Source organism: Neovison vison, unplaced genomic scaffold, assembly GCF_020171115.1.
Source record: "Neovison vison isolate M4711 unplaced genomic scaffold, ASM_NN_V1 Scaffold_065, whole genome shotgun sequence".
NCBI classification, from domain to species: Eukaryota; Metazoa; Chordata; class Mammalia; order Carnivora; family Mustelidae; genus Neogale; species Neogale vison.
In genome coordinates this window covers 29,686-42,291 of record NW_025334869.1, presented here as the reverse complement: position 1 = coordinate 42,291, position 12,606 = coordinate 29,686, and the positions used below count along the sequence as shown (strand labels likewise).

General features: G+C 38.6%; 1 protein-coding gene across 1 annotated transcript; it reads right to left on the bottom strand.

Annotated features, from left to right (window-relative positions):
• Nucleotides 1-9,751: 9,751 nt before the first annotated feature.
• Nucleotides 9,752-10,022, bottom strand: LOC122897994 (small ubiquitin-related modifier 1-like; the record flags this gene model as incomplete). Its single annotated transcript, XM_044236182.1, is given in 2 exon segments — nucleotides 9,752-9,836; nucleotides 9,838-10,022. Coding segments are annotated over 2 exon segments (270 nt in total), but the record flags the coding sequence as incomplete, so codon positions are not given.
• Nucleotides 10,023-12,606: the final 2,584 nt, after the last annotated feature.

The window sequence follows — 12,606 nt, the reverse complement described above, 5'->3', positions numbered from 1 at the left end:
GAGGCATAATACTCCATAGTGTATATGGACCACATCTTCGTTATCCATTCGTCCGTTGAAGGGCATCTTGGTTCGTTCCACAGTTTGGCGACCGTGGCCATTGCTTCTATGAACATTGGGGTACAGATGGCCCTTTTTTCACTACATCTGTAAAGGCTCATTTCCTTTTGTGTGTTGTGAAAGTGAACTGTCTTTTTGTTTTGTTGTGCCAGTAGAAAGTGTGGTAAGTTCAAAAAGGTTTGGTGAAATATATGCTTGGACTTCTATCTTTAAAAAGGGGAAACTATGGCGTCCTTCCTGTACCATTAATTTACTGGAAATACAAGTCTCCTGAGTAAAGTTTCCAACTGTTCTATCTTACAGGTGAAGGGCAGCCCCAGATTTAAACAAGGACAAGCTGGAACATGCAAACTACTCTTATGTGGGGGTACTTCATTGTTGAAATTCTCTCAATAAAGTTTTATGAACTTTGTCTAACAAATCTTTTAAAATCTTTGTTAAACGTATTCCACATAGTGGGCGCCTGAGTGGCTCAGTCACTTAAGCCACTGATTCTTGGCTTCAGCTCAGGTCATAATCCATTGGTCATGGGATGGATCCCAAGATGGGCCCTATGCTCCGCAGGGAGTCAGCTTTAAAGATTCTGCCCCTGCCCCTGTTCCCTCCCTGCCTCTCTCTCTCTCTAAAATGAACAAATAAATCTTTAAAGAAAAACTTAGTCTAACTAGTAGGTGCTGCCAAAAATTATGTCATTTTGTGAAAATTTATATTCTGATGCAGATGATATACGCAGATATACTTGTAACTTGAATTTCTAGCCAACATCCTTGCTACGTATGATTTAATAAGCGTACGAAAACATCCATTTTGAGATTCAACATGCACAATTATATGATCTTGGAATGCTATCAGTTTGTTTCTTCCTCTTTATTTTATTTTATTTGTTTTAAAGATTGTATTCATTTTTCAAAGAAATACAGAGTAGGAACAAGGAAGTGGCGGGCAGAGGGAGAGGCAGGCTCCCTGCTGAGGAAGACACTTAACTTTGACACTTACAACTTCTGTTAGACACTTTGACACTGTCAAAGGCAGACACTTAACCAACTAAGCCTTCCAGAAGTCCATGTTTCGGCCATCTTATTATTTTTTTTTTTTAGATTCCATCTTTTTTTAATTTTTTTTATTATTTTCATCATAACGGTATTCATTATTTTTGCACCACACCCAGTGCTCCATGCAATCCATGCCCTCTCTAATACCCACCACCTGGTACCCCAACCTCCCACCCCCCGCCACTTCAAACCCCTCAGATTGTTTTTCAGAGTCCATAGTCTCTCGTGGTTCACCTCCCCTTCCAATTTACCCCAACTCCCTTGTCCTCTCTAACTCCCCATGTCTTCCATGCTATTTGTTATGCTCCACAAATAAGTGAGACCATGTGATAATTGACTCTCTCTGCTTGACTTATTTCACTCAGCATAATCTCTTCCAGTCCCGTCCATGTTGCTGCAAAAGTTGGGGGTATTCGTCCTTTCTGATGGAGGCATAATACTCCATAGTGTATATGGACCACATCTTCCTTATCCATTCGTCCATTGAAGAGCATCTTGGTTCTTTCCAGAGTTTGGCGACCGTGGCCATTGCTGCTATAAACATTGGGGTACAGATGGCCCTTCTTTTCACGACATCTGTATCTTTGAGGTAAATACCCAGGAGTGCAATGGCAGGGTCATAGGGAAGTTCTATTTTTAATTTCTTGACAAATCTCCACACTGTTCTCCAAAGAGGCTGCACCAACTTGCATTCCCAAAAACAGTGGAAGAGGGTTCCCCTTTCTCCACATCCCCTCCACAACATGTTGTTTCCTGTCTTGCTAATTTTGGCCATTCTAACTGGTGTAAGGTGATATCTCAATGTAGTTTTAATTTGAATCTCACTGAGAGCTAGTGATGATGAACATTTTTTCATGTGTCTGATAGCCATTTGTATGTCTTCATTGGAGAAGTGTCTTTTTGTATCTTCTGCCCATTTTTTGATATGATTGTCTGTTTTGTGTGTGTTGAGTTTGTGGAGTTCTTTATAGATCCTGGGTATCAACCTTTTGTCTGTACTGTCACTTGCGAATATATTCTCCCATTCTGTGGGTTTCCTCTTTGTTTTCTTTTTTTTATATAAATTAATTAATTTATTTTCAGAAAAATAGTATTCATTATTTTTTCACCACACCCAGTGCTCCACGCAATCCGTGCCCACCATAATACCCACCACCCGGTACCCAAACCTCCCACCCCCCCGCCACATCAAACCCCACAGATTGTTTTTCGGAGTCCATAGTCTCTCATGGTTCACCTCCCCTTCCAATTTACCCCAACTCCATTTTCCTAACACCCCCTGTCCTCTATGTATTTGTATGCTCCACAAATAAGTGAAACCATATGATAATTGACTCTCTCTGCTTGACTGATTTCACTCAGCATAATCACTTCCAGTCCCATCCATGTTGCTACAAAAGTTGGGTATTCGTCCTTTCTGTTGGAGGCATAATACTCCATAGTGTATATGGACCACATCTTCCTTATCCATTCGTCCATTGAAGGGCATCTTGGTTCTTTCCACAGTTTGGCGACCGTGGCCATTGCTGCTATAAACATTGGGGTACAGATGGCCCTTCTTTTCACGACATCTGTATCTTTGGGGTAAATACCCAGGAGTGCAATGGCAGGGTCATAGGGAAGCTCTGTTTTTAATTTCTTGAGGAATCTCCACACTGTTCTCCAAAGAGGCTGCACCAACTTGCATTCCCACCAACAGTGGAAGAGGGTTCCCCTTTCTTCACATCCTCTCCAACACATGTTGTTTCCTGTTTTGTTCATTTTGGCCATTCAAACTGGTGTAAGGTGATATCTCAATGTGGTCTTAATTTGAATCTCCCTGAGGGCTAGTGATGATGAACATTTTTTCATGTGTCTGATAGCTATTTGTATGTCTTCATTGGAGAAGTGTCTCTTCATATCTTCTGCCCATTTTTTTTATATGTTTGCCTGTTTCGTGTGTGTTCAGTTTGAGGAGTTCATTATAGATCCTGGATATCAACCTCTTGTCTGTACTGTCATTTGCAAATATCTTCTCCCATTCCGTGGGTTGCCTCTTTGTTTTGTTGACTGTTTCTTGGCTGTGCAGAAGCTTTTGATTTTGATGAAGTCCCAAAAGTTTATCTTCGCTTTTGTTTCCTTTGCCTTTGGAGACACAGCTTGAAAGAATTTGCTGTGGCTGATATCGATGAGATTACTGCCTATGCTCTCCTCTAGGATTCTGATGGATTCCTGTCTCACGTTGAGGTCTTTTATCCATTTTGAGTTGATCTTTGTGTACGGTGTAAGAGAATGGTCGAGTTTCATTCTTCTACATATAGCTGTCCAGTTTTCCCAGCACCATTTATTGAAGAGACTGTCTTTTTTCCACTGTATTTTTTTTTCTGCTTTGTCGAAGATTAATTGACCATAGAGTTGAGGGTCCATATCTGGGTTCTCTACTCTATTCCACTGGTCTATGTGTCTGTTTTCATGCCAGTACCATGCTGTCTTGGTGATCACAGCTTTGTAGTAAAGCTTGAAATCAGGTAACGTGATGCCCCCAGTTTTATTTTTGTTTTTCAACATTTCCTTAGCGATTCGGGGTATCTTCTGATTCCATACAAATTTTTGGATTATTTGCTCCAGCTCTTTGAAGAATACCGGTGGAATTTTGATCGGAATAGGATTAAAAGTATAGATTGTTCTCGGCAGTATAGACATTTTAACAATATTTATTCTTCCGATCCAAGAGCATGGAATGGTCTTCCATCTATTTGTGTCTTCTTCAGTTTTTTTCATGAGTCTTCTGTAGTTCCCTGAGTACAGATCCTTTACCTCTTTGGTTAGGTTTATTCCCAGGTATCTTATGGTTCTTGGAGCTATAGTAAATGGAATCTATTCTCTAATTTCCCTTTCTGTATTTTCATTGTTAGTGTATAAGAAAGCCACTGATTTCTGTACATTGACTTTGTATCCTGCCACGTTGCTGAATTGCTGTATGAGTTCTAGTAGTTTGGGGAACGTTTGTAAAATGGGGGGTGAAAGGAAAATGTTTCTGCCATTTTAAACATTTTCCCTCCCCCCCCATTTTACATAGGACGTACCTACCCAGTACCATGTTGCAAAGACCTGGTCCCAATGGACAGCCTTGCCTTATTACTAATAAATTAGAAAATCTTTAACATTTTAATGTATTTCTGTGAAGTAACAGAACTTCCATTTTTATTCTCCTTTACTACGAATATTTGTATTGAAAATATGTTTACTTCCATCAAATACTTGGAGTGCCTTTATTCTGATGATTATAGGATTTTTCCCTTCATTAATTGGTTAATGAGATATATTGCATATTGCCCTATGTTTAAACCAACCATACACTACGGGGAGGGAATGGTCATGATATATTATCTTTCTGAATAATCTACATATTAATAATTTGCTTATAATTTTAATGGCTATCCCCATGAGTGTCATTAGCATACACTTTTATATACTGTCTTGGATTTTGGTATCAGGGCAATACTAGCTTCATAAAATGAGGTGTTTTTGAAGAGGAAGATCACCCAGAGCAGGCTAACCTAGAGTAAGCCTGGACCAGCAGACCACAGTAGATAGGAAGAGCAAGAGATAACCAGAAGGCCTGCTAGGGAGCAAGAGATGACCAGCCGCTTCTGCTTCTGTAAACAGGCTTCCCACCAAAAGCCCACTGCCCTGCCCTAACAGACTAAAGCAACCCCCCAGCTCCCCCACTTTAAATCCACCTACCATCAGCCAGCATAGCCCTTGGGACCTGGCCCCCTGCACGCCCTATAAAAACCCTGTAACCCTACTACCCAGGGCCCAGAACTTTGAGCATGAGCTCATCTGGGTCCGCCGGTGCAAAATAAATCTGAGTTCTCCTACTTCTCTGAGTGTTCACTTGATTTCTCGCAGGTCTGATTGTTTTCCTGTAATATTTTGTAAAACCTCTTTTTCTATTCTCTGGAACCAAAGGCTCTGAATGGCTGTGAGTAATATAGAATTAGACTTGCCATGTTCAGCTGTGTTGGGATTGCATCTCTGTTGCAATCAGACCCTCCAGGTTCCCATCCTTTCAAATACTGTGCAGTGCCCACCCATCTTCCCTGCAAGACACCTCTAATGATGCTGTCACTCCAAAAGCTACCTGCTCCACTCTTATTGAACTCTTACTAATCTTCTGTACCCAGAAAGCTAAAGGTCATGGCTCTGTTAACTACACAGTTTTGATCTGTGCTGTATGATTGTGAATTGCTGGCCAACCATGACTTGTCTACAGTGCTGACAATCGGTCCATTTGTTGAGCTTTTTTAATAAGAAGAGGTAGTATTAAAACTCCTATTCAGTTTAAATTTGAATCTCCCTGATGGCTAGTGATGATGAACATTTTTTCATGTGTCTGACAACCATTTGTATGTCTTTATTGGAGAAGTGTCTGTCCTTATCTTCTGCCCATTTTTTGATAGATTGTATGTTTTGTGTGTGTTGAGTTTGAAGAGTTCATTCATTATAGATCCTTGATATCAACCTTTTGTCTGTACTGTCATTTGCAAATATCTTCTCCCATTCCGTAGGTTGCCTCTTTGTTTTGTTGACTGTTTCCTTTGCTGTGCAGAAGCTTTTGATTTTGATGAAGTCCCAAAAGTTTATCTTCGCTTTTGTTTCCTTTGCCTTTGGAGACATAGCTTGAAAGAAGTTGCTGTGGCTGATATCAAAGAGATTACTGCCTATGTTCTCCTCTAGGATTCTGATGGATTCCTGTCTCACGTTGAGGTCTTTTATCCATTTTGAGTTTATTTTGTTTTTTTTTCTGATTTTTGTAAATTATGAGTTTGTTGTCTTTTTTTTCCCAATTTATTTATTTTCAGAAAAACAGTATTCATTATTTTTTCACCACACCCAGTGCTCCATGCAAGCCGTGCCCTCTATAATACCCACCACCTGGTACCGCAACCTCCCACACCCCCACCACTTCAAACCCCTCAGATTGTTTTTCAGAGTCCATAGTCTCTTATGATTAACCTCCCCTTCCAATTTACCCCAACTCTTTTCTCCTCTCTAACATCCCTTGTCCTCCATGATATTTGTTATGCTCCACAAATAAGTGAAACCATATGATAGTTGACTCTCTCTGCTAGACTTATTTCACTCAGCATAATCTCTTCCAGTCCTGTCCATGTTGCTGCAAAAGTTGGGTATTCGTCCTTTCTGATGGAGGCATAATACTCCATAGTGTATATGGACCACATCTTCCTTATCCATTCGTCCATTGAAGGGCATCTTGGTTCTTTCTACAGTTTGGCGACCATGGCCATTGCTGCTATAAACATTGGGGTACAGATGGCCCTTCTTTTCACGACATCTGTATCTTTGGGGTAAATAGCCAAAAGTGAAATTGTAGGGTCATAGGGAAGTTCTATTTTTAATTTCTTGAGGAATCTCCACACTGTTCTCCAAAGAGGCTGCACCAACTCAGCATAGACATTTTAACAATGTTTATTCTTCCAATCCATGAGCATGGAATGTTCTTCCATCTTTTTGTGCTTTCTTCAATTTCTTTCATGAGTGTTCTGCAGTTCCTCAAGTAAAGATCCTTTACCTCTTTGGTTAGGTTTATTCCCAGGTATCTCATAGTTCTTGGTGCTATAGTAAATGGAATCGATTCTCTAATTTCCCTTTCTATATTTTCATTGTTAGTATATAAGAAAGCAACTGATTTCTGTACATTGATTTTGTATCCTGCCGGATCACAGCCTTTAAATGTGTGTGTGTGTGTGTGTGTGTGTGTGTTCATGGTTTTTACAAATATTTTGTTTCGTTTAGAGAAGCTGGTACAATGTCCATTTAAAACCAATTCCACGTGGTTCTTCTCTCTTCTCTTATTAATTTGTTCTATCACATTGATTGATTTGCGAATGTTGAACCATCCTTGTAGCCCAGGGATGAATCCCATCTGGTCATGGTGGATAATCTTTATAATGTGCTGTTGGATCCTGTTTGCTAGGATCTTGTTGAGAACCTTAGCACTCATATTCATCAGTGATACTGGTCTGAAATTCTCCTTTTTGGTAGGGTCTTTGCCTGGTTTGGGGATCAGGGTAATGCTGGCTTCATAGAAAGAGTCTGGCAGTTTTCCTTCTGCTTCAATTTTTTGAAACAGCTTCAGGAGAATAGGTGTTATTTCTTCTTTGAAAGTTTGGTAGAATTCTCCGGGGAATCCATCAGGTCCTGGGCTCTGGTTTTTTGGGAGGTTTTTGATCACCGTTTCAATCTCGTTACTAGATATTGGTCTATTCAGGTGGTCAATTTCTTCCTGATTCAAATTTGGGAGTTTATAGTTTTCCAGGAATGCATCCATTTCATCTAGGTTGCTTAGCTTATTGGCATATAACTGTTGATAATAACTTCTGATGATTGTTTCTACTTCCTTGGTGTGATCACCAAGACAGCATGGTACTGGCATAAAAACAGACACATAGACCCGTGGAACAGAGTAGAGAGCCCAGATATGGACCCTCAACTCTATGGTCAAATAATCCTCGACAAAACGGGAAAAAATATACAGTGGAAAAAAGACAGTCTCTTCAATAAATGGTGCTGGGAAAACTGGGCAGCTATATGTAGAAGAATGAAACTCGACTATTCTCTTACACGGTACACAAAGATCAACTCAAAATGGATAAAAGACCTCAACATGAGAGAGGAATCCATCAGAATCCTAGAGGAGAACATAGGCAGTAATCTCTACGATATCAGCCACAGCAACTTCTTTCAAGATATATCTCCGAAGGCATAGGAAACAAAAGAGAAAATAAACTTTTGGGACTTCATCAAAATCAAAAGCTTCCGTACAGCAAAGGAAACAGTCAACAAAACAAAGAGGCAACCCACGGAATGGGAGAAGATTTTTGCAAATGACAGTACAGACAAAAGGTTGATATCCAGGATCTATAAAGAACTCTACAAACTCAACACACACAAAACAGATAATCATATCAAAAGTACCAGGTGGTGGGTATTATAGAGGGCACAGCTTGCATGGAGCACTGGGTGTGGTGAAAAAATAATGAATACTGTTTTTCTGAAAATAAATAAATTGGAAAAAAAACAAAAAAAAAAAACAAAAAAATGGGCAGAAGATATAAACAGACACTTCTCCAATAAAGACATACATATGTCTATCAGACACATGAAAAAATGTTCATCACCACTAGCCATCAGGGAAATTCAAATTAAAACCACATTGAGATATCACCTTACGCCAGTTAGAATGGCCAAAATTAGCAAGACAGGAAACAACATGTGTTGGAGAGGATGTGGAGAAAGGGGAACCCTCTTACACTGTTGGTGGGAATGCAAGTTGGTGCAGCCTCTTTGGAGAACAGTGTGGAGATTCCTCAAGAAATTAAAAACAGAACTTCCCTATGACCCTGCCATTGCACTCCTGGGTATTTACCCCAAAGACACAGATGTCGTGAAAAGAAGGGCCATCTGTACCCCAATGTTTATAGCAGCTATGGCCACGGTCGCCAAACTGTGGAAAGAACCAAGATGTCCTTCAACAGATGAATGGATAAGGAAGATGTGGTCCATATACACTATGGAGTATTATGCCTCCATCAGAAAGGATGAATACCCAACTTTTGTAACAACATGGATGGAACTGGAAGAGATTATGCTGAGTGAAATCAGTCAAACAGAGAGAGTCAATTATATGGTTTCACTTATTTGTGGAGCATAACAAAAAGCATGGAGGACATGGGGAGTTAGAGAGAAGGGGGCTGGGGTAAATTGGAAGGGGAGGTGAATCATAAGAGACTATGGACTCTGAAAAACAATCTGAGGGGTTTGAAGTGGCGGGGGGTAAGAGGTCAGGGTACCAGGTGGTGGGTATTATAGAGGGCATGGATTGCATGGAGCACTGGGTGTGGTGAAAAAATAATGATACTGTTATGCTGAAAATAAATAAATGAGAAAAAAAACCATTCCACGGTCGCCATACTGTGGAAGAACCAAGACGCCCTTCAACAGATGAATGGATAAGGAAGATGTGGTCCATATACACTATGGAGTATTATGCCTCCATCAGAAAGGATGAATACCCAACTTTTGTAGCAACATGGACGGGACTGGAAGAGATTATGCTGAGTGAAATAAGTCAAGCAGAGAGAGTCAATTATCATACGGTTTCACTTATTTGTGGAGCATAACAAATAGCATAGAGGACATGGGGAGTTAGAGAGGAGAAGGGAGTTGGGGGAAATTGGAAGGGGAGGTGAATCATGAGAGACTATGGACTCTAAAGAACAGTCTGAGGGGTTTGAAATGCCGGGGGTTGGGAGGTTGGGGTACCAGGTGGTGGGTATTATAGAGGGCTTGCATGGAGCACTGGGTGTGGTGAAAAAATAATGAATAATGTTTTTCTGAAAATAAATAAATTGAAAAAAAAAGAAAACTGGCACCCCATCTCTTTAAAACATCTGCCTATTATTCATTTCACTTGTTTTCATTGTGCTGATTTCTGGTGATCAAATCTCAGCCCCCTTCATATTGTCCTTTCCTTTTTTTTTTGAGTATTTTAATAGTTTTTTTTCCAATCTATTTTTAAAAATAAAAAAGGATTGAAGGTAAAGAAAAAAAAATAAAAGTAATATCTCAGTCGTTGAATGGCCCCCAGTTTGTTCCTGATAAACTTCAATCACATCTTCTTCCTCCATTCCCACCTCTTTTAGAGTGTGATTATCATATTATATTCATTGGCACTCCCCGTCTTTAACAGTATGATTCTTTGAGTTTCTTGAGATGTGTTGTCATTTTCACCTTGAAGTGAATCTCACTGCTATCCTGTCCAGTGACTTTGAGTTTAATGTATTCTCCTTCCTTCTTATGCCCCAAGTGCTCAGTTTTAGGTATTGCTTCCTGGTCAAACATGGTGACGGTGGCTTCACTCAGGGTCTCTGCACAGCAGCAGCCTTAGGTAGTCAGAACCTCACTCCAAGGTTTAAAAATCCGTCTCTCTAAATGCATGTTTTTAAATAGACAATACATTGCATAACCATCCAATGTAAAAGGTAAGGGAAGAAAGAGCAACACAATAATCCTAATGGAAAAAGAAAGAGGTACTTAATAAAAGGTGTGAATCATTAGTAAATAAAAAATACAACTAATAAATTGGAAAGATTGCTCTTTTTAAAAATACTTATGAAGAGTATCCACTAGTGTACATAATCTTGAGGAAAATGGAAAAAGCCCAAACATATACACTGAAGTGTACATAATATTAAAAATGAACAAGACATTGATATTGAGTATTTTATGTAATTGAAAGTGAACACATTTTTGAACTCTAATGTTTTCAAAATATGGATGAAATGGTTGATATACTAGGAAAACATATTTAATAATTCCCAGTGGCACCTAATTATGTAAACATCACAAAGACCATAGGAAAAGTTGTGAAATTTGTCTGAGTTGTTCCTCAAAATTATTTACTTTTATTGTGTACTTGAAAGGTGATCAGAATACATCTTAAGAATTCTTACCACAAAAAAAATTAACTACATGAAGTGATAGATGTGTTAACTACTTACATTTATCTGTTAGTCACACTATAATGTAAATGTGGAAATATCATCATGTTGTACACTTCAAATATATACAATCATATTTGTGAATTATTCCTTAATAAAGGTTTGAAAAGGACTTTTAGAAAAAAATGTCTGACTTTTCTAGGTATCTTTTTATCCCCCTTATTCTCTTTTTCTTCTCCCTCCCTGTCTCTGTTCATTTCTTCCTTTCTTTTTTTTTTTACCATGTTCTAAGACACAGTATATATGAGTGTCACATTTTCCTATCAGAAATGAAGGCAATGACTCAAAACTAGTGTGATTATATTATTTATTATACAAACCACACTGTCAAGTGTGAGAAAAGACATTCATAATCACACTAGGGCTATAGGTGGAAATGGGGACAAATGGTTATCCTATTTAACCACTCACATTATTTTTTTCTTTTTTTTTATTGTGTTGTTAGTCACCATAAAATGCATCATTAGTTTTTGATGCAGTGTTCCAAGATCCATTGTTTATGTACAACACCCAGTGCTCCATGCAATACGTGCCCTCCTTAATACCCACCACCAGGCTCGCCCATCCCCCTACCCCCCCCACCTCTAAAACCCTCAGATTGTTTCTCAGGGTCTGTAGTCTTTCATGGTTCATCTCCCCCTCCAATTTGCCTCAATTCACTTTTCCTTTTCTTCTCCTGTTGTCCTCCATGTTATTTCTTATGTTCCACAAGTAAGTGAAACCACATGATAATTTACTTTCTCTGCTTGACTTACTTCACTCAGCAATATCTCCTCCAGTCCCAACCATGTTGATGCAAAACATGGGTATTCATCCTTTCTGATGGCTGAGTGATATTCTATTGTATATAAATGTTCATAGCAGCAGTGTCCATAAGAGCCAAATTGTGGAAGGAGCTGAGATGTCCTTCAACAGACAAATGCATAGAGAAAATGTGGTCTATATTAACCATTCACATTAGCACTACAGTAAACCAAAGAAATATTTTTACACTTCTGCATAATAAAGAAAAAACAATCATAGTACTGGAATTTCTATTTACTCAAGCAGTAACAAATGTGACATTACTGTGTTAATATCTTATATTCAGAATATTTTTCAAGTTGTTCTATTTAAATAATACTGATTTATAAATTTCTTTTATTTCAAAGTTGATTTGTGTGTTATTTGGATTTGTAAGTAAAAGTGCACACAGTTTTTGCCTTCATTTTTTAAATCATTTTTTAATTTATTTTCAGCATAACAGTATTCATTGTTTTTGTACCACACCCAGTGCTCCATGCAATCCGTGCCCTCTCCAATACCCACCACCTGGTTCCCCCAACCTCCCACCCTCCCACCACTTCAAACCCCTCAGAATGTTTTTCGGAGTCCATAGTCTCTCGTGGTTCACCTCCCCTTCCAATTTCCCCCAACTCCCTTCTCCTAATTTATAACTACCTTTTGATAGATTCATTTCATTTAATATGTTCTGAACATGAGCAACATTTTTGTTTCCTTATACCAATAGAAAGAGTGGTGTGTTTAAAATACATCAGTAAAATATGTTTGGAAGTCTACCTTATAAAACAAAAACTGTCATGTCTTTTGCATAAGATTAATGTCATATGAGTAAAATTCTACTAAGTAATGTTCCCAACTGTTACTTTGTCTTACAGGTGAAGCGCACCAAAGGTTTAACCAAAGACAAGCTGAAACCCTGCAAACTGTTCTTTGTTAGATATGTGACAATTAAATTCTCTTAATAAAGTTTTAAACTGTCATCAAAAAAATTGTGTAAATCTTGTATTGAACTTATAAATACTTGATGCTATTAAAATTAATATTACTTTTTGAAATTCTATATTCTGTTGAACTAGTAAACACAAATATATCTGTATATTGATATTATTTCCAGCAACCTTGCTAAATATGACTTAATTCTA